Source organism: Urtica dioica, chromosome 5 (assembly GCF_054948205.1).
Source record: "Urtica dioica subsp. dioica isolate 48M chromosome 5, U.dioica_male_clone48M_v1_H2, whole genome shotgun sequence".
NCBI classification, from domain to species: Eukaryota; Viridiplantae; Streptophyta; class Magnoliopsida; order Rosales; family Urticaceae; genus Urtica; species Urtica dioica.
In genome coordinates, this window is record NC_142760.1 from 27,006,798 (window position 1) to 27,028,186 (window position 21,389).

At 37.7% G+C, this 21,389-nt stretch overlaps 1 protein-coding gene across 2 annotated transcripts; it reads left to right on the forward strand.

Annotated features, from left to right (window-relative positions):
- The first annotated feature begins 7,156 nt into the window (after positions 1-7,156).
- DCL4 (dicer-like 4) lies at positions 7,157-21,361 on the forward strand. 2 transcript variants are annotated; one of them, XM_089614917.1, is made up of 24 exons: positions 7,157-7,503; positions 7,665-7,842; positions 8,415-8,522; positions 8,756-8,896; positions 8,977-9,049; positions 9,393-9,457; positions 10,344-10,475; positions 10,555-10,686; positions 11,195-11,327; positions 11,503-11,599; positions 12,542-12,734; positions 13,408-13,568; positions 13,668-14,134; positions 14,256-14,530; positions 14,695-15,119; positions 15,203-15,303; positions 15,991-16,196; positions 16,316-16,525; positions 16,891-17,346; positions 17,636-17,902; positions 18,951-19,280; positions 19,853-20,141; positions 20,757-20,874; positions 20,965-21,361. In XM_089614917.1, exons 1-24 carry the CDS (start codon positions 7,379-7,381, stop codon positions 21,110-21,112), a joined length of 4,830 nt encoding a protein of 1,609 aa, XP_089471043.1. In that variant the 5' UTR covers positions 7,157-7,378; the 3' UTR covers positions 21,113-21,361. The 2 variants fall into 2 exon arrangements, with proteins under 2 accessions (XP_089471043.1, XP_089471044.1); XM_089614918.1 differs by lacking the exon at positions 7,157-7,503 and having other exon boundaries at positions 7,692-7,842; positions 8,988-9,049.
- The last annotated feature ends 28 nt before the right edge of the window (positions 21,362-21,389 follow it).

The following is a 21,389-nucleotide window of genomic DNA, read 5'->3' on the forward strand; positions in this document are numbered from 1 at the left end:
TAATATGGATACCCAAAAAAAAAAAAACCACGTTCATATCCTTCAGTTATGCATATGTACACTAACATATATTATATATATATATATATATATATATATATATATATAAAGAATTAAGAAACAATTTACGTAAGTATCATATATATGTACAAGAAATAGGTCCCCGCGTTGCCCGGGAGGCTTGATAAATTTTAATTTAGATAATAATATGAATGGTTTGCAATTGTTGATTATCACTTGTCATATGTAAAAGTTAGCATTTTTTTACCACTTTTTTTATATATATATTTAAACCATTTTAATTAAATAATAACTCAGATATAAAAAAAAAATAGAAATAGTAAGTTGTAATTATGAACACAATTTTTTTTGTAGCAACACAAAAATTATGATCAACCAACATCATTACTTATATGTTCATTAGTTTTCAATAATTGTACTGATCATAAGTAATTTGAATTATAAAACTATTAATCGGCTAATAATTGTTATCGTTTTAAAGTTAGTTTAGGAAATTTTCATTTTTAGAGTTATTTTTTGAATTTTCGCTTTTTAGAGTTATTTCTAGAATTTTTCGTTTTTTAAAGTTGTTTCTAGAATCTTGTTATACACGGTTACTTATGTAATTTTAAAACTTAAATAGGTATTTTGAGAATTTTAAGAAAAATATGGGATTACTTAGTAAAATCAGGGTTTTGCTTTATATATATATATATATATATATATATATATATATATATATATAATAATAATAATAATAATAATAATAATATTATGAACTTTATGTAGAATCAAAACATTTAAGTAAATTTTCATATATATAGAAATATTAAATATATATATACATATATATATATATATATATATATATATATAAATACACACACACCAAAAATTCTAAATCTTCTAAGAGGTTATTTATTGTTGAAATTCGGTAGAGAGAGATTCAAGAGCTACATCTTAGGCACAGAATACTTCAAGCAGGAATGGTTTGAATTTGATGAACCAAAAATATGCTCATCGTTTCATTTCAAAGGTAGAAAACAAAAACGACTTTTTGTGTTCTAGACCCTTGGAACCATAGTTATATACGCCAAGATCTTTGCATCCGATTGGAAGGCCACATCGTCAGTGCGGGTTGGGAAGTCGAGGAGCGGCCGTGGATGGAAACTTATCTTAGGAATTTTAATAAGATGGTGTTGAGTAGCTTCTCGGAGAGTGAGAATGAAAGATAATTGGCACTCCAGGATGAGTCTTCCGCTGTATAGCATGTTCAATGAGACTGCGAGACAAACTTATTAGCTGCTTTAGGAAAATCTTTATAGACTTGTGCTCAATTGTGGTGTGTCCTATTTTCTGTCAACAAAACTCCGAGGAAAATGCTGGATAAAAATATAGTGGGATTTAACATGGCAAATCGTCCAAGGTGTGTCTTACTAATTCCATAACAATGTATTTTTTTTTATATTGCGTGTTTTTTTAAATTGATTTTTTATATTGATGATGTAGTGCCACGAAGCTGGTCAGAGGCCTGAAGAGAGAGGTATAAACGGAGGTAAGTGGCCCAAATGATCAGGTCCACAAAGACCGAGCCGCAACTTTTGATTTACACCGAACTTCTTTTGTTTATATATAATTTTTTTTCTTTAAAATCTTTGTCCTACTATCGACGTGGGATAATTCTTTCCTTTAGCCAAGATTTTAAATTCCGGCAAAAGTCGGAGCCGGTGGCGTAACGGCCAACGAACATGTATTTTTCTGTTTCGTCGTTATTTTTTGCTCAAAAATAAAAAAAAAAACGACGCATCGTTTTGCAAATAAAGGACCGCCAGAATTTGTTACATAAAGCCCTAAAAATTGCACTGTTTTCGTCGTGTATTCAAAGAAAATCGGACAAAACGAAAAGGGAAAACGATTTTTTGAAGGAAGATGTTTGCTGAAGAAGATGATACAACCAGAGAGAGAAATGAAGATGGTCGAATTGGAGAGGTGGAAAAAAAAGAAGTGACAACTCAATTGAAATACTCGTTTGTTTGAACAAATAAATGTTAAAAAAATATAAAAGAATAAAAAAATGAATTGATAGTTTGATATTGATGCACATAAAATGAGGAACATTATGACGTGACGGGAAATTGCACTGTTGTACACAATTGTTAAATGTTAATCGTGTTTTTGGATTAGCGCTAAGAACCGTCCGTGGTTTGATCTAGGGCCGGACCCTATGACCGCACGTAGGTTGAGTTTGGTGAAGTTCTTCTCTTCTCGTCGTGTTTGTGTTATTCGGATATTTACGTCTCCGGGTTCTTGAGTTTCCGGGTCTTTGGATCTTCCGCGTTCATCGTGTTCTTCGTTGAGTTCTTGAGTCTTTACTTATTTGAGTCTTCAACCCTTTGATTCTTTCACGTTCTCTGTGTTTTTCACGTGTTCGTGTTCTTCGCGTTCATCATGTTCTTCGGATCTTCGAGTGTCCGGGTCTTCGGATCTTCGAGTATTCGGGTCTTTGGATCTTCCACGTTCTTCGTGTTCTTCGCCGGGTCTTCGAATCCATGCACTTTCACCTAATTACAAGAAAATGTGAATCTAGAGGGACACGGAGGGTTTTCCCTCGGCGCGCGCTCCGACGCTCAATATTAGTCGTGTTGTATTATGTTCTTGGTGAACGATTTGTACTCGTCTCTATGTTTTCTAGAGAGAGAAAGAGGTGATGTGATTTTTGTAGAGTTTTGACAAGTTGAGAGAAACTTACTTTGTGTTGTGAATGAATTGGGTATTTATAGGGACCAAGGAGTTTGGTGAAAAGTACTTGATTAGGTGGTGGAGATGGCCGGGTGATCTTGGCCGAGTGAAGACGGTCGGGTGGTCTTGGCCGAGTGAAGACGACCGGGTAATCTTGGCCGTGTGAAGACGACCGGGTGATCTTGACCGAGTGAAGATGACCGGGTGATATTGGCCGAGTGAAGATGGCCGGGTGGTCTTGGCCGAGTGAAGATAACCGGGTGATATTGGCCGAGTGAAAATGACCGGGTGGTCTTGGCCGAGTGAAGATAACCGGGTGGTCTTGGCCGAGTGAAGATGACCGGGTGATCTTGGCCGAGTGAAGACGACCAGGTGATCTTGACCGAGTGAAGACGATCGGGTGATTTTGGCCAAGTAAAGATGACCGGGTGATCTTGACCGAGTGAAGACAACCGGGTGATTTTGGCCGAGTGAAGATGGCCGGATGGTCTTCTTTTTTGGCCGGCCGGGTGGTCATTTTATTTGGTCGACCGGGTGGTCATTTTTGTGGTTTTGTCTTGAAGATTTGTCAAGAAGTCTAGCTTGAAAACATTCTTTGAGAGTCTTTTGAAAGACATTTCATGAGTGTTGACTCGGAGCTTGGTGCGTGAGTTTTCTTGTGGGCTTGTGCCTTGTGTATTGACTTGATGTATCATCTTTTGCTCTTGGGGTGTTATTTATACCATGTGAAAATAACGGCATAACATTAACCCCCAGTTTCTTGAGCGACTTGTCGAGCGAGAAATTTAATTTGAATTCCCCGAGAGCTTCGTCGTTGATGTCTTTGGACTGTTTGGTTTTCCATTTGTGATTTAGATACGTATCTTGTAGCGGTACGCCTCGTGGGACGCGACTTTGCAAAATTTAGGTCCCATGAGACGTGGCCTCGTAAGGCTAACCCCGTGGTGTTGATCCCGTAGGATTGCGTCCCGTGGGACGTGGCCTCGTAAAGTTAACCCCCGTGGGGTTGATCCCGTAGGATTGCGTCCCGTGAGACGTGGCCTCGTAAGGCTAACCCCGTGAGGTTGATCCCGTAGGATTGCGTCCCGTGAGACGTGACCTCGTAAGGCTAACCCCGTGGGGTTGATCCCGTATGATTGAGTCCCGCGGGACGTGGCTTCGTAAGGCTAAATCTCGTAGGATTGGGTCCCGTGGGACATGGCATCATAAGGCTTGATCCCGTAGGATTGAGTCCCGTGGGACGTGGCTAGATCCCGTAGGATTGGGTCCCGTGGGACATGACCTCGTAAGGCTTGATCCCGTAGGATTGACTCCCGTGGGACTTGACCTCGTAAGGCTAGCCCCGTAGAGTTGCGTCTCGTAAGACATGGCCTCGTAAGGCCGAGAGACCCAAGAAAAACCTATGTTGAGTTGTGCAACGACCCAAACTTCTTATGGCTGAGTAAGTCTCTTTCATGGCTGTGCTCGATCTCGGAAGATCATGGTCTCGGGAGACCATGCCTCGTAAGGTGGGCTTTGCTCGAGACCGACTCGAGCCACTAGTGGTATGGGGCATTGAACTCCTCAATGTAGATTTTGTGAGGTCTCTCTTAGGATTAGATCTTTTTCAAACCGCATGGAGTTTAAGCGAAACAAACTCCGAGTAGCATGATGACTCAACCACTTATGGCCAGGGTCAGTGCCTTTTTGGGCTAGGCTCGCTCGTACCCCTTGAGGTCAGGGCTTCGCCCTTCTTAGGACTAGTCCAAGCCATATAGGGTCGGAGCCATTATGCCACTCGGGGCCGATCTCACCTTAACTATCCGGGGTCGTATGTTCGAATTTCCAGGGAGGAGTTGAGCGACTAGGGTCGCGAGCCATAGAGACATTTGAGCGACAAAGGTCGGAGTCAAGGTGGCGTTTGAGCGATAAGAGTTGCAAGCCAAGGTGGCGTTGAGCGATAATAATCGCGAAGCCATTAAGGCGTTGAGCTACAATGGTCGCTTTCGTGGACCTTGTTTTTAGAGCTTGATTAAGTATTCTAGCCAAGGACTTTGTCAAGGGTTTCTTTGATTGTGCCCGGTCGGATCTTCTCGGTCGTATCCATTATGGGGTCTTGATTTCATATCTCACCGGGACGTCTCGGTCGTCGCCGAATTGGGATCATTTTCTTTGTTCCTGCTCGGATCGTCTCGGTCGTATCCGTTTTTGGGTTTTGTTTTGTATCCATCGGGGTGTCTCGGTCGCCGCCGACATGGAGTCTTTTTATCGTCTTCGGGGCGGGGCCATCAGAATTTGTTGCGGGAAAAGTATCATGTCACAAAGGCAAAGACCTTTGAGGTAAGGCCGGAGGTCGCGGTGGAAAGCTTCCGTGGAAAAAGCTTTGGAGTCAATCTTCGTTGGATTAAAAGGTCTCCCGCGGAGGAAGTTAGTTTGCTGGTGGAGAGCCCGTGGTTGTTCTCGGGAACCCCTCCTTCAAGCGCCAAAATGTTAATCGTGTTTTTTGATTAGCACTAAGAACCGTCCGTGGTTTGATCTAGGGCCGGACCCTATGACCGCACGTAGGTTGAGTTTGGTGAAGTTCTTCTCTTCTCGTCGTGTTTGTGTTATTCAGATATTTGGGTCTCCGGGTTCTTGAGTTTCCGGGTCTTTGGATCTTCCGCGTTCATCGTGTTCTTCGCGTTCTTCGTTGAGTTCTTGAGTCTTTACTTATTTGAGTCTTCAACCCTTTGATTCTTTCACGTTCTCTGTGTTTTTCACGTGTTCGTGTTCTTCGCGTTCATCATGTTCTTCGGATCTTCGAGTGTCCGGGTCTTCGGATCTTCGAGTATTCGGGTATTTCATATGTTCTAATAAAATAATTCTTTATTTCATTTTTAAGAAAAAGAGAGTTTCCGTTATGTTCTTCGCCGGGTCTTCGAATCCTTGCACCTTCACCTAATTACAAGAAAATGTGAATCTAGAGGGACGCATAGGGTTTTCCCTCGGCGCGTGCTCCGACGCTCAACATTAGTCGTGTTGTATTATGTTCTTGGTGAACGATTTGTACTCGTCTCTATGTTTTCTAGAGAGAGAAAGAGGTGGTGTGATTTTTGTAGAGTTTTGACAAGTTGAGAGAAACTTACTTTGTGTTGTGAATGAATGGGGTATTTATAGGGAACAAGGAGTTTGGTGAAAAGTACTTGATTAGGTGGTGGAGATGGCCGGGTGATCTTGGCCGAGTGAAGACGGCCGGGTGGTCTTGGCCGAGTGAAGACGACCGGGTGATCTTGGCCGTGTGAAGACGACCTGGTGATCTTGACCGAGTGAAGATAACCGGGTGATTTTGGCCTAGTGAAGATGGTCGGGTGGTCTTGGCCGAGTGAAGATGACCGGGTGATATTGGCCGAATGAAAATGACCGGGTGGTCTTGGCCGAGTGAAGATAACCGGGTGGTCTTGGCCGAGTGAAGATGACGGGGTGGTCTTGGCCGGGTGAAGATAACCGGGTGATCTTGGCCGAGTGAAGACGACCGGGTGATCTTGACCGAGTGAAGACGACCGGGTGATTTTGGCCGAGTAAAGATGACCGGGTGATCTTGACCGAGTGAAGACAACCGGGTGATTTTGGCCGAGTGAAGATGGCCGGATGGTCTTCTTTTTTGGCTGGCCGGGTGGTCATTTTATTTGGTCGACCGGGTGGTCATTTTTGTGGTTTTGTCTTGAAGATTTGTCAAGAAGTCTAGCTTGAAAACATTCTTTGAGAGTCTTTTGAAAGACATTTCATGAGTGTTGACTTGGAGCTTGGTGCGTGGGTTTTCTTGTGGGCTTGTGCCTTGTGTATGGACTTTATGTATCATCTTTTGCTCTTGGGGTGTTATTTATACCATGTGAAAATAACGGCATAACATTAAAAATATCAAATAAAATAAAGATAAAATATTTAAAAGAGAATAAAATATAAATTTGTATTCTACATACAAATTATGAAATAATTATATAAAAAATGTATACTACATACAAATTATATCTTAAATACCATATATTTTACGAGCGTAAATATTGGAAGATGTTTATATATATATATATATAATATAATGCAACATTATTTTCGTTCGATTTTTTATGAAAATTGTATATCAATTATCATTTTATATAATTTTTTTGATCGATTTTCCGTAAATTAGGAAACTCGAAATGACGTCGAAAACGGCATTTCGAACTTTATCTATAGTAATTTACCAGTCAATCGAGTAAGCAACACACTTACTTTTGGTTTTATTATTTTTTTAGGGCTATTTTATACTATTATACACTATATAAATAGAACAATAGAAAAACGAATTCAAATTATCTGGTGACGAAGAAGACCCTGAAGAGAAGAAAAGTATCCCTGTAAAGTGACTAACAGTGGGGCCCACCACGAATTCAAAGAATATAAAAGTTTATAAACAAGCCCCCATTGTCGTACGGTCTCTCACACCCCAACATTCCGCAACCTGTTTCCACCATCGTCATCGATCATCTTACAATATAAATATCGACCTTTCACATTTCAGCCGTGTCACAGTCTCGCATAAACTCTTGAATTCCGAGAGAGAGAGAGGCAGTCTTTGTGTTTGTTTGTTTGTTCGTGTTCGAGGCTTGATTGAAGGACTGAATCGTTTTTCAAGCTCGCGAAAATGTCCGACAGTGAAGCCGCTGATGACTCTACGGAGTCTTCTCAACCCGCTGCGATGGCGTCCGAAGAGCCCTCCGCTATTGTCTCCGCCGAGCCTCAGAAAGATCCAAGAAAGATCGCAAGAAAGTAAAATTTTATTCCTCCGTACACTATTTTCCTCCTTTTTTTTTTTTTTTTTTGCCATAGAATTCTCTCGAGTGTTTTTGCTGTTTGGCTAACGAGAAGAAAAACTAGGGAAATGGAACTTTCCGTACACTATTGAATTTATTTTATTTGTTTGTGTGAAGATATCAATTGGAGCTCTGCCAAAAAGCCGTGGAAGAGAACACAATTGTGTATATGGGGACTGGCTGTGGAAAAACCCACATAGCCGTGTTGCTAATCTTCGAGCTTGGTCACTTCATAAAGAGGCCACAGAAGAACGTCTGTGTTTTTCTTGCTCCCACTGTGGCTCTGGTTCAACAGGTTTCTGAATTCACTCCCTTTAACATGACACACTTTTGTGCTATAGGAAAAATTGGGAAGAGAACTTCGAGTTAGCCTTTAATCTTGGATTTGATGTAATTGAACTATTTTGAGAGAGAGAGTGAGGCATGTCTCAACAAATTCCATACCTCTCGGAATACTCTTTTCTTTCATATACCTCTTAGCCTCTCGCAACATGCCACATCGGTCTCTCCATAACTAACTCCTGTTTCGTCTCTATCTATTTATGGGAAATTACCCCCGCGCCCCTCCTGACGTATATGTGAAGCTGATACGGGGCGTATCATTATATTCTGTCATTATAAGAGTTGGTTTACTAGTTAGTTACTGAAGGACTGAATTCGGTCCCAGTTCATCTGTTTTGATATATTTATTGTGTTGTTGGAATTCCCAATGTTTGGATTGGATCGGAACGATGTATATCTAGTTAGAGTTACTAACTATTTAGCTACGAAATATGTATATTTATGTAATGTCGAGTATACTTGTTTGGCTTTCAGATAAGTTTTGCTTATATCTCTCTGCTCTCATTTATGTGTTGTAAAATGTAGCAAGCAAGGGTTGTAGAAGACTCGTCCGACTTCAATGTTGGAATTTGCAGTAGCACGAAGCGCTTGAAGAGCCACGAGCACTGGGAAAAGGAAATGACTCAGTATGAGGTTAGAAATGGAATCATTCATTTTAGTTCATAGGATATATTTTCCGTATTTATTTTGAATAGAAAAAGAATGACTCTTTCAATAGAATGTATCTTTATTTTTTCATATGACAGCGTGTTTTAAGTATAAATGTACACAGATTCAACAGAAATGAGCTAAATTGAAGTTAACTAATATCATATAATGTCAAACAGACTATTAATGGTAAATTTTCAATTTTTCAAATCATTTAGGTTCTGGTTATGACTCCAGCGATACTACTTCACTGCTTGTCTCACTGTTTCATCATGATGGACACGATTACGTTGCTGATATTTGATGAGTGTCATCATGCTCAAATTAGAAGCAACCATCCATACGCTGAGATCATGCGAGTAAAAGCCTATTTTTTTCCCTGTTTCGATTTCAATTATCCTTGTATATAGCCCTCACTTGATTATCTGAAACTCTATAGCTCTATAATAGAACGGATAAGGAGAAGCGCCCTCGTATATTTGGAATGACAGCATCTCCGGTTGTAGGGAAAGGTAATTACAGATAATTAAGTCGATGAATTTTTATTAATTCAGTACCATATAGAGCACATTTACTTTTTAGCGAGGAAGCGGAATTAATCTTTGAGATTCTTAGCAAATACAGAAAAAGAAAAAAATATGGAAGGCTGGGAATGTACACACATCTATGTGTTATTTTTTATCAACAGATTGTATTGTGGATAATTGATGTCGAGTTTTAGTGTTAGCTTGAGCTATTAGTGCTAGATTAATCTGTTAGTATTTTTTGTCTTCTTATCATTGTGCTTTATTAATAAACATCCATTGTCCATTTGATACTAAGAGCCTTTTTCTACTTTGTGATTACAAATAACAGGTGGCTCCGGTGAAGAAAGTTTAGTAAAAAGCATCAATAGTCTCGAAAATTTACTCAATGCTAAGGTGAGCTGTTGAAGCTATTGGCTTAGGATATAATGTGTATCCCTTTAGTGTCTCAGATCTCTCGATGAATGTATGGCTTAAATTTTATTTTTAATGCCGAGAAACGCAATTAAGAATTTTTATTGTACTTAGGATATGATATGTATCCCTGTAGTGGCCTAGATCTCTCGATGAATGTGCATGACTTAAATATATTTTCAGTGCTGAGAAACGCAATCAAGATTTTTTTTTAACCTTATTTGATGGAACGCATTACGATTTACCTTATTATTAGCCTAAAAAACTAATAATACCAATTCATATCAATATTTTTTTTAACCTTATTTGACTGAACGCATTACGATTTACATTATTATTAGCCTAAAAAACTGATAAACCAATTCATATACAGTAAAAGACACAGTTTCATATTTAGAAAAGAATAAAAAAAAAAACCCAATTAAAAAAGAATTAAGAATGAAAACAAGAAACTAGAGCAAGGGTTTTGTCACTGTTGGAGTTTCTCCATTGAAATAAGGTAAATCAATGTACATAACATCAAAGGAGGCAAAAGCATATAAGAAAGAAGATGCATGAATTACGTAATCAGTTAGGAGTGATATTACAATTAGTGTTCCATACTTGGTCATTAAGATGAGAAAATGGTTAACATCCATTAACCTTAACCATAACTTTTTTTTTAATCTTTTATTTATAATTATAATAAACAAAATTTCCTAAAAATCATAGTTCTAATATATTTGTTTTTCTGGTTATTTCAGTTAACGGTTAAAAAATTAAAATAATGTTCTTTCTAGCCGTTGAAGCACCTTTACTGGACATACACATGGCTTTCTTTGGTTGATGGCGATTATTTAATCTTCTGTTTGCCTCTTCATATATATAGGTTTACACAGTAGAAGATACAGAAGAGTTGGATAAATTTGTTGCATCTGCGACTGTGAGAGTGTACCATTATGGTTCGAATTCCAATTCTTACTTCGCTAATTTAAGTAAACTCGGAGAGCTGAGGCGCGAGGTATGTTTCTTCTGTTCACACCTCCTCAAATCAAAATGAATTTTTTTTTATTTATGGTATTGACAAGGAACATTCACAGTGTTTGTCGGTGCTTGGTCGGGGAACAGAGGACGACTTACAAAGTCGGAGGAACACAAAGAAGCTGCTGAATAGACTTCATGATAATTTGACATTTTGCTTGGAAACTCTGGGCATTTGGGGTTCATTACAAGTTGCGTATATCTAATATGCTTTTCATATATTGATTGCCAAGGCTATGTTTGGAACTCAAATCTTACAATGGACAATGTTGGGAAAACAAAAATTCTCTAATGTGTTTAGAAGTCAGAAATTTCGAGTGAAATAGACACTGTGCCACATGAGAAAACCATAATCCCTACATGTGCGAATTTCCTTTGATTCTCCTTTTCAATTTGGATTTTAGCTATACACAGCTCAATTTATCTTTCCCTCGAATTTTTCTGAATCCAAACAACACAAGGAAAATACAATAGATTCTCATTTTGGTCGCTTAGATTTTCCAGATTCCAAACATACTCTAAAACTTGTTATGAGTACCCAACTTATATATTCTTATATATCAGAGAGAGAAAAGTGCTTCTATAGGCAAAATTCATATATCTTGGTGATTAAGTCTGTTTGCCGGCATAGTCAGCATGGAATTTTCTACTTATATATTTATTTATTTATTTATGTTTTTTTCCCTTGTTCTATCAAAGGCTATTCGGATTCTTTTGAATCACTGTGAATGGGATGAGCTGATAGAGGCAGAGGGAGAATGTAGTTATGATTCTGTATGCGATCGATATCTTGCCCAGGCAGCTAAAGTTATTGATGCTGACTGTTCAAGAGGTACTTGTGATTTTATCACCACTCACTTTTGCCATCTCTGTATCAGTATAATCCAAAAATATTAAAATAATAATCTTTGAGGTTTTGTAACTTACAATGAAAGATTTATGGTTGATGTGTGGAATGAGATGAATATTTTTTTCTGATTGGAATTCACTTTTTGTGTCCATTGCAGATGGTATAGGATCTGATCTATCTAGCATTGAGGTTTTAAAAGAACCATATTTCTCAAGCAAGTTTTTGAGACTTGTTGGAATTCTTTCCGCTGCCAGGTCAGCATTACCCACATTTGCTATATTTTTGTTTTGTTTTATAAAGTCCTATTTCCTTTTTGGTTGTGGGAGAAATGCTGAAAGCAATCTACTATATTATGAACGTGATGCCATATATACCCCTCAAACATTACAAAGAACGAAAAACGGCAAACTAAAAATAAAAGGTGAATATCTTTCTCTTTTGATGAAATGTGAGAATAAGAGAGAAAAAATGAAAGAAATTGATTGTTTATCTGGGTTTCATTTTTTTGGAAATTTCTCTCTCTTTATATATTCGTCCGGCTCTAAAGTTTTGGTCGGTTCACTTTAACTGTAATTATCATTTTCTATATTTACATGAATATATTACTGACCGACCTCCTGGTTTGTTGTGGGAGGTTATGAATCAGTCTGGAGAGCGTTTTGCTCTCCCTTTTTGTAAATTGGCATTTTTAGCCTGTTAATATAAGATTCTTGTTTAAATATATATATATATATATATATATATATATATATATATATATATTTACATGAATATACTTTTTCTGTTACAAAAATGCTGTACCCACACAGTCATATGCTCGATTCGAATAACAGGTAAGTAACAAAGACTTATTGCCACAATCATTATAAGCATGATGATGTTCATTTCTTTTTATCAGGTTTCATGCTATTTTCATTTATTTGTATTTTACAATGATACAAGAACTCTTAAGAATATGATTTGTAGGATTGGATCACCTTTATGTTTTTTTAAGAATAAAACTACTAACCTAATTTTTCTAGGGGTTCTAAACAAAACTTTTACCATACACTTGTGACGTGAAAGTAAAATAATATATATGAATTACATGTCAGGTCTATATCTATGAAATAATGAATAAGTTTTTGGTTTTACATCAATGTGTATAAGTATTGGTGCATGCTTTTCTAATGATTCTTCTCCCTTTGGATTATCAGGTTGCAACCAAATATGAAATGTATAATATTTGTGAATAGAATTATTACCGCTAGATCATTATCATACATATTGCAAAGCCTGGAGTTTCTGGCATCTTGGAAATGCGATTTTCTTGTCGGAATACACTCTGGGCTGAAGAGTGCATCACGCCAGGCCATGAAGCTCATTCTTGAGAAGTTTCGGTCTGGGGAGGTAATAATGCATTTTTTATGGTAGCACTGTCAATCCAAAAAAATAAAATTATTTTCTGATTCAACGACATGGAAGATAATTTGTGAAGTCTGAGATTAAAAACAATAAATATAAAAAAACGGCTGGCTTGATTTCAATTTCTTCTGGCCATTCAGTACTTGTGTTTGTGGTGTGAGTTTTTTTGGTGGTGAATTTGGGGTCTTAGGTTAACACCGTTTCGAAGGAGAGGCCATGTGGTTGATTTACCTCGTAAAAGACCACCATTTTTAATTAGATTGTATGTTAAATCATGTAGTAAAGTCTCAAAACAGCAAGGGTGAAATTGGATTCATATTCAAAGGATTTAGTCGTACAGATATTGGCTTGATGTACACATTTGAATGTTTTTTTTTACTGACCATTCATCACTATTTCCAATTTCCTAACTCTAGAACTATGCTTTGTTCCGCGTCTCGAGCCATTTATGTTTTCGTCCCGCCATTTTCCTGAATAAGATTATTTTCCATGAAGTCAACTATCTATTAGACCCCATTACAGCATGTTTCTACACATAGACTGCTGAGATATTCTATTTCCTAGCATCAGTACTAAACAAATTTATTACGGTAACATCCCATATAGATACTAAAACTCCACCATTTGTGGAATTATCTTTGTCTAATTGGTTTGGCAGTTGAACCTTTTGATTGCAACAAAAGTAGGCGAGGAAGGACTTGATATTCAGACTTGCTGCCTCGTAATACGGTTCGATCTCCCAGAAACTGTTTCAAGCTTTATACAGTCAAGAGGTCGCGCACGAATGGCTCAGTCTGAATATGCATTTTTAGTCAACAGGTGAATTTTTCTCTTCTCTTAATTATGCCATTTCAGCTTCTCTGTGTATTCCAAATAAGAATAAGAATAGGAAATGGTGCCCTTTTCGTGATCTTATAGTGGCAATCAGAAGGACCTAGACCTGATTGAAAGCTTTAAGCAAGAGGAGCGCCGTATGAACGTTGAAATCGCTCATAGAACTTCGAGTGAGGTTTTTGTTGGCGTGGAGGAACGAGTGTATCAAGTCACTTCATCCGGTGCTTCCATTAGTTCTGCGTACAGCGTATCGTTACTCTACCATTACTGTTCCAAACTACCGCACGACGAGTATTTCGACCCGACACCAAAATTCTTTTTCCTTGACGACCCGGAAGGAACCGTTTGCCACATCGTCTTACCTTCGAACGCTCCGATGCATATGATTGTCGGGACGCCACAATCCACAGCAGAGGCCGCGAAAAAGGACGCTTGTATCAAGGCAATCGAGAATCTGCACAAACAGGGCTCGTTAAGTGATTATCTTTTGCCGATGCAAGACAATGAGATCCCGGTGGAGCCGGTTCTCGACTCTTCTGATTCCTCCAAAGGTTTAGAAAAAGCCACAAAATATTGTTAAACCCTTCGCTTTTTCTTTTTTGTTTGTTGGTTGAATGGGTTTTTTTTTTTTTTTTTTTAATTTAATTTGTTTTTTGTTTTGTTATATTTCAGATGAGAGGACACGAGTAGAAATGTATGAGATGCTTGTTCCAGATGTGCTAAAAGAGCCGTGGAATATTTCGGAGACTCCTGTCAACTTTTGTTCTTACTATATGAAATTTACTCCCACGCCCGCAGATAGGACCTACTATAGCTTTGGTCTATTCCTCAAAAAGAATATCCCGGAAGAGATTGAGAGAATGAAACTGGAGCTTAATTTGTCTCATAGTAGAACTGTGATGACAAAGCTGGTCCCAACAGGAGTTACAGAATTTTATGAAGATGAGGTATAGAGTAATGTAAAGGAAAAATTGCTTTGTTTTGTTTTTGTTTAAGTTTTTTTGTTTTGTTTTTTTTTTTAATAATTATTTTTGTATATCAACTCTCTTTAAATTTATTTGCAGATCATACTGGCAGAAAAATTATCAACTCTCTTTAAATTTATTTGCAGATCATACTGGCCGAAAAATTTCAAGAAATGATTCTCAAGGTCATCCTCGACCGGTTGGAGTTTGTTTCCGAGTTTGTCCCACTGGGAAAGAAATCAAGCCCTGATACCTTCTACTTGTTGCTTCCAGTAATATATAACGACCGTGAAAATAAGCTGAGCATAGACTGGAAAGCTATAAGAAAATGTTTATCATCCCCTATTTTTAGGCCTGCCACAAATATCAAGGAAAATAAACTTCTTGCCTCAGAAAATTACTTACAACTTTCTAATGAAGCCAGAAGACCAAGCGACATTGAGGGGAGTTTAGTATATGTGCCTCATAAAAGTAGTTTTTACTTCATCGTCGACACAGTCAATGAGATGAACGGTCACAGCCCATATGATAAATCGGGCACATTAAGCTACATTGACAACTATATTCAAAAGTAGGTGACATGAAAAATGTTATTTCACTATGTTCAATCTATTTAGTACTGATTAAATTCTTTCTTTAAATGTTCGGATTCAGGTTTAATATTCAACTAAAATACCCTGAACAACCTTTCTTGCGTGCGAAACCCCTTTTCAACCTGCACAACTTACTGCACATCCGGAACCAGGATGAGTCTGGTAATCTTTTCATTGGATTAATTTTTGTACCACGGTTAACAAATAGGTTGATGATTATTAAGGGTATGTAGCTATAGTCCTCGACCTTTGCTTGGGAGACAAATAGGTCAACAACTTTTTCTTTGTTCACATTCATATCCGTAATCTTATCCTTGTGTATCCCTTTTTTCTGTCGAATTTAACTTGACAATGTGATGCCGATGAACATCTTTTATCGAAAATTTCCAAATTTTGTTCACGCCCCTTCGGTCTCTCGATGCACTATTTTTTTGTTGACAAGTTTTTGTTATAGCAGCAAAGATGATGCTGAAAAACGAGAAAAAAAATCAAATCTGTGTTTCTCTATGGGAAGTTTATTTTATATGAATGCTACAGAGTGATAAGACTAGGGATTTGATTATCTACAATTAAAAAAAGGTCAAGGACCTAATTGTCGCATGATACTGAGAAAAGGTCAGGGAGTTAAGATGCCAAAATGCCTCTGAGTAACCTGAAGTATCAGATATCTGTCAAATTGTATGTAATTATTTATTTATTTATTTTTTAATCTTAAATTTGGTAATATAAATAGAATTTCAATTCAGGCATCAGTTTTACTTCCTGTATTGAACCAATCGCGAGGTTACACCTTCTGCTACTTCACATTCATTCTGTTTCTTCACTTATGATGGTATTTTTGGCTGGCAGCTTCAAATCCCTTAGACGAGTTCTTCACTTTTTTCCCTCCCGAAGTATGTCAATTGAAGATAATAGGTTTTTCAAAGGAAATTGGAAGTTCGATTTCTTTGTTGCCATCAATCATGCACCGTCTAGAGAACTTGCTTGTTGCTATCGAATTGAAGAACATTTTCCGTGATTCATTCCCCGAGGGATCTGAAATAAGCACTCAGAGAGTAAGACTTTACTTCCTGGTGGTACACTCGAATTATACATTCTTGTCAGTGACTTATTGTACTTGTCTATCTATGAGCGAAGCTTTGTCATTACTAACTTATGTAAATATTTGTTTTAGGTTCTCGAAGCACTAACCACTGAGAAGTGCATGGAAGGCTTTTCTCTTGAACGGCTTGAAATACTCGGTGATGCCTTTCTCAAATTTGCCGTTGGAAGACATCTTTTTCTTCTGCATGGAAATCTTGACGAAGGTCAACTCACGTCTAAACGCTCAAATGCAGTCAATAATTCAAATTTATTCAAGCTAGCATGTGAGAGAAATTTACCGGTATTATTCTTTTTGCGCTTACTGTTTACGTCATAATTTTTTTTTGCACATTCCTCGTTTTTTCTTCTCTTTTCAATATTGGGAATTGATATTCAATTAACCCAATTATGGGTCATCTCTATAATTTGGCAGTAAAAAGTTATCATCCAGCTATTTGTAACTAGTTATGAAGTAATTATTGAACTGAAAAGTTTACAAGGAACAAGTTTGACCTGCCATAAAAAGATAAAAAAAAGTTTCAATTAAATAAGGTGTATCGATCAATCATGGAAAGGTTCAGTGAGCATGTGATTTCCATTTTTTGTATTTTCATATAACGTCTTTCAAATGGTCTTAGTAAACTGCATTATGGATTCTTGGTGAAGGTATACATACGCGATCGAGCATTGGAGCCGAGCCAGTTCTTTGCTTTGGGCCATCCATGTCCAATAGTGTGCAACGAGGAGACAGAGAGAGATAATCACTCTGAATACTTGCTAAACAACAACGATCCTAGTCAGATCAGATGCAGCAAAAACCATCACTGGTTACACAAGAAAACCATTGCGGATGTCGTCGAAGCCCTCGTCGGAGCCTTCATTGTCGACAGTGGCTTCAAAGCCGCGACCGCGTTCCTCAAATGGATTGGCATAAGTGTTGAATTTCAAGCCTCACACGTGACCGATTTTTGCTTGGGGAGCGCTAAGTACCTCGCTCTCACCTCCCAAATCGATGTAGCAGATCTCGAGAAATCATTGGGATACTCGTCCGTCCATAAGGGTCTGCTTTTACAAGCATTTGTTCATCCTTCTTTCAACAAGAACGGAGGAGGTTGTTACCAGGTATTATAGTTCTCCAGCTGTTTGAAACTTGAGCTTTTGCAGAATAGCCCAGGTTTCACATTTGTTACAAAACTGACCAAATTTACTAAAAAGTGCTTTACCCTGTTTTAATATGCAATTTCATAAACTGACCAAACTTAATATGCAATTTCCACGCTCAAATGGCCAGTGAACTGGCTATTTTTCATAAATATATTTATTTATTTATTTATTAATAGGCATTAAAAACTACAATGCTCGTTTTTATATTTTGTGTATTTCACGTTGATGAGCTTGAACTGTGAAACAGCGGCTAGAGTATCTAGGAGATGCAGTGTTGGATTACTTAATGACGTCATATCTGTATTCCGTCTATCCAAAACTGAAGCCCGGTCAATTAACGGATCTGAGATCAGCTTTTGTGAATAATCAAGCCTTTGCAAGCGTTGCTGTAGATCGATCCTTTCAAAATTTTCTCATCTGTGATTCCAAAACTCTTTCCAAAGCCGTTAAAAATTATGTCGAGTTCATCACTGCTCCGTCGCCAGACACGAACGATTTGCCGAAGTGTCCAAAGGTAAGACTTCCATAGACTTATTTTTTATATCGCATTTTGTCTTACGCAAGACCCGTTACATATCTGATTCTCTTGGTCATTTTGTCTGGTAAATTGTTAAGAACTTAGATATTAGTGAATTATAATAATAAGTGGACATATAAGGGGTTAATGTAGAATCTAATATGGGCATTTGGCCATCCTCGCTTGGAGTTCTCGAGTTACTCTTTGGTGGCATTAACGAGCGATTGAGCTAGTGCCTTGTAACTTTCGATGGATGATGGCATTTTTGTAATTTTCGGCAACAATTTTGGGTCTCCTCTAGCACTTTGCCAAACTCATTCTTGGGATGAAAACCCGTATTCAGTGCCTGCGAAGGGCATGTGGCAATTCGTGCTTTGGCGGGTCGTCAAGTGGCTAGCCTCCGAGTTTTTGCCTTAGACTGTTGTTTTTTGCATGTGGAAAATGACGGGATAACACTGCATTTTATCTGATTTTCTAGGAGTCTTAAAAATCATTTGATAAAAAAAACACTCCGTTTCTTAAAAAAAAATACGGTAAAAGAAATTAAGGGGATAATGTTATGGATTCATCCCTGTTGTTGGTAAACGCTACAAACTGCATATGTAGATGGGCCAAAATATTTTTACTTAATGCATTAGGATATTTTTAATCTTTCAGTAATTAGGATTCCTAGGAGGACTTGAATTATGTAATTAAGGCCCAATTAAGAAAATTGCGGTTGTAAGTGTAGACCTACCAGAAAATAGGTCTTTCTTTAAGTAATGAAGATTGTCTCTTTACCAAAATTAACTTAATCTCTCTCAGATGAGGAGAGATTATGTTTAGTGAAAGAATCAAGCTTTTAGTGTTCGGATTTCCTTAATCACGGTTCCCGTTACGGGATATAAATCCCAGGACATATTGGAGGAAGATGTATATTCTTAGTGGGAGAGCATGGACCTCTCAAATATTTGATATCTACCTTTGTATTTACTTTTTTCGTTTATATCTTCACGAATACGAATACACCAGTTCATAACATATATCTGTTGTCTCTTTTTTGTAGGCTCTGGGTGACTTGGTCGAGTCCTCTGTTGGAGCCATTCTGGTTGACACAGGTTTCGATTTGGGCCGTGTATGGGAAGTAATGCTGTCTTTTCTCGATCCAATCATGAACTTTTCCACTTTGCTGATCAATCCAATGAGGGAGCTGCTAGAACTTTGCCAAACTAATTCATGGGAGAAAAACCCATATTCAGTACTGAAGAAGGGCAATGTGTATTTGGTCGAAGCGAAAGTGGAAAGCAGCGATTTCTGTGAGACCGCTAGTGCAATCAACACGAGCATTAAGGAAGCGAAGAAAATCACCGCGGAACAGCTGCTAATAAAGTTGGCGGTAAGAATACCCCAATGATTGTTTCTTCCTTTCAAGAACTTTAAAATTAAGCAAGCTTTAGGCTTATACACATTTTTTTTTTTTATAACGAGTTCTAGTATTTTACCACTCTTTTTTTTTTTTTCAAATCAAGGAATGCCCAATCCAATAAATAAAAAAATGATAGAACCTGTGTATTCCTTTAGAGTATAAATTGAAATAAAGAAGCAAAAACATAGTAAAAGATTTAAGAGTTTAAAATGTGGGTATTTCTTACGTAATCCTTAGAATTGTATGAATGAAATAATTGAAAAATAAGTTGCTTAACCGTGAAAAAAAGCAACTGAATGATTTTTCATGTTATAATTTCTTACTGGCACTTTCATATAATCGGTAACTGCTCTCGGGACATTTTTGAGCTAGTCCTTTTGTTTGCGTCTAATAATGATCTGAAAGGCTTTGCAGATTTTTGAAAAATTCTTCTAATGTGAAGCCACGCTTTCTTGATTTACTACGAAAATCATTGTTCGAGCAAGTTTGTCTCTCGTTTGAAATGAGATTACTTTGAAAGCTAATATTTGTTGCATATTCAGGCTAGAGGCTATACAACCAAGTCGATGAGCTCATTGGAGACAGTGCTAAAGTCAACCCCGAAAATGGAAGCCCAACTCATAGGGTACGATGAAATCCCGATCGATGTAAAGCTCCCTCCAAACCCCTCGCAAGTCAAGGAGGACCAAACTTTACAAGAGCCCTCTATCAAAAGGTTCGTCTCCAAAGTCCGTTCCCCGAATGAACAAGCGGCCACTTCCTCGTCATGCAACAGCATGCCCAACGGTGGAACCATCAAAACCGACAACCATGACGCATCATATACTAACGGTACTCGTACTTTAAAGCTTAAGAATATGTTTGAAACCTGGATTTGCCTATGGAAAATGAAAAATATAAAGGGAAATGTGAGGTAAAATCAAAATTCTCTATTGTTTATAGAGGTCAAGGAATTTTCGAGGGACAGAGAATGAGAAGAGAGTCACGTGTGGCAAATCAGAAAATCAAAATCCCCCACGTGTGGAAAGAAAATGAAATCTCAGTTTTAGTTTTTTTTTTTTTTTCTCAAATTTCCCCTCAAAATTTTATGTCCTCGAGTTTTCCTCAATCTAAACACTAAACAACACAAGTATAATACAATGGATTCTAAGTTGTTCCCCCTCGAATCTTTCAGGTCCAAACATACCCTAAGTAGTCCTTTTTTTTTTTTTTGGTATCCATGTAATCAAATTTTTAATTGCCCATATAAATTGACCCCTCTTTTATTTGATTATTTTTGTCTTCAAAAATATGTATTTTACAAGTCTCAAGTTTATATTTACTTTTAAACTTCTTCTCCCCTTAAGTTTTATTTTTGACATTTGGGCCTCACTCTGTTTAATTTCTAGCTCCCTCCCCTTCGTGGGTGCATTGTGCATTGTTTTATTCTTGAATTTTATATTTCAGCCGTTTCGCTGAAAGAGAAGACAGCAAAGTCTCGGCTTTCCGAACTTTGCACCGCTAACTGTTGGAAGCCTCCGACTTTTGGATGCTGTGGCGAGGATGGCCCGAGCCACTTGAAGACGTGAGTGGTTCGATCATTCTTTTGTGGACATGATTTTTTTTATTTTATTTTATTTATTTATAAAAGACTATATTGTTTGGTATTGTTCAGATTTACTTACAAGGTGATAGTTGAGATCGAAGAAGGCCCCGAGATGGTGTTGGAGTGCCATAGCTCGGCGCATCCCAAGAAGAAAGCCGCGGCTGAGCATGCTGCTGAAGGGGCGCTTTGGTTCTTGGAAAAACAAGGCTACTTGTGAAAGTAAATAGATTTGGGGTCATTTTGAGAAATTTTATTTTGACGGCAATTTATTCTTCCCAGAGACTGAAAGGGTCTTGTAAGAAGGGAACAACGTGGTGGTAAACACACTATCAATTTTTTTTTTTTTTTTTTTTTTTTTTTTTAACCACATAGAATTATGATTATGTATTGCTAGTGAAATCTTGAAAAGAAAATGGAGATACGAGGCGTTGTACTTGTATTATGTAAATCCATAAATTAGTATAAAGGTGAGAAGTTGACAACAATAATATCTG

What these genes read in the sequence shown, in the direction of transcription:
- DCL4 (XM_089614917.1), top strand. Translation starts at nt 7,379, where the DNA reads ATGTCCGACAGTGAAGCCGCTGATGACTCTACGGAGTCTTCTCAACCC. An exon ending in AGCTGCTAATAAAGTTGGCG is followed by an intron (nt 19,281 to 19,852) that starts GTAAGAATACCC and finishes TTGCATATTCAG; the next exon opens with GCTAGAGGCTATACAACCAA. An exon ending in GGCCCGAGCCACTTGAAGAC is followed by an intron (nt 20,875 to 20,964) that starts GTGAGTGGTTCG and finishes GGTATTGTTCAG; the next exon opens with ATTTACTTACAAGGTGATAG.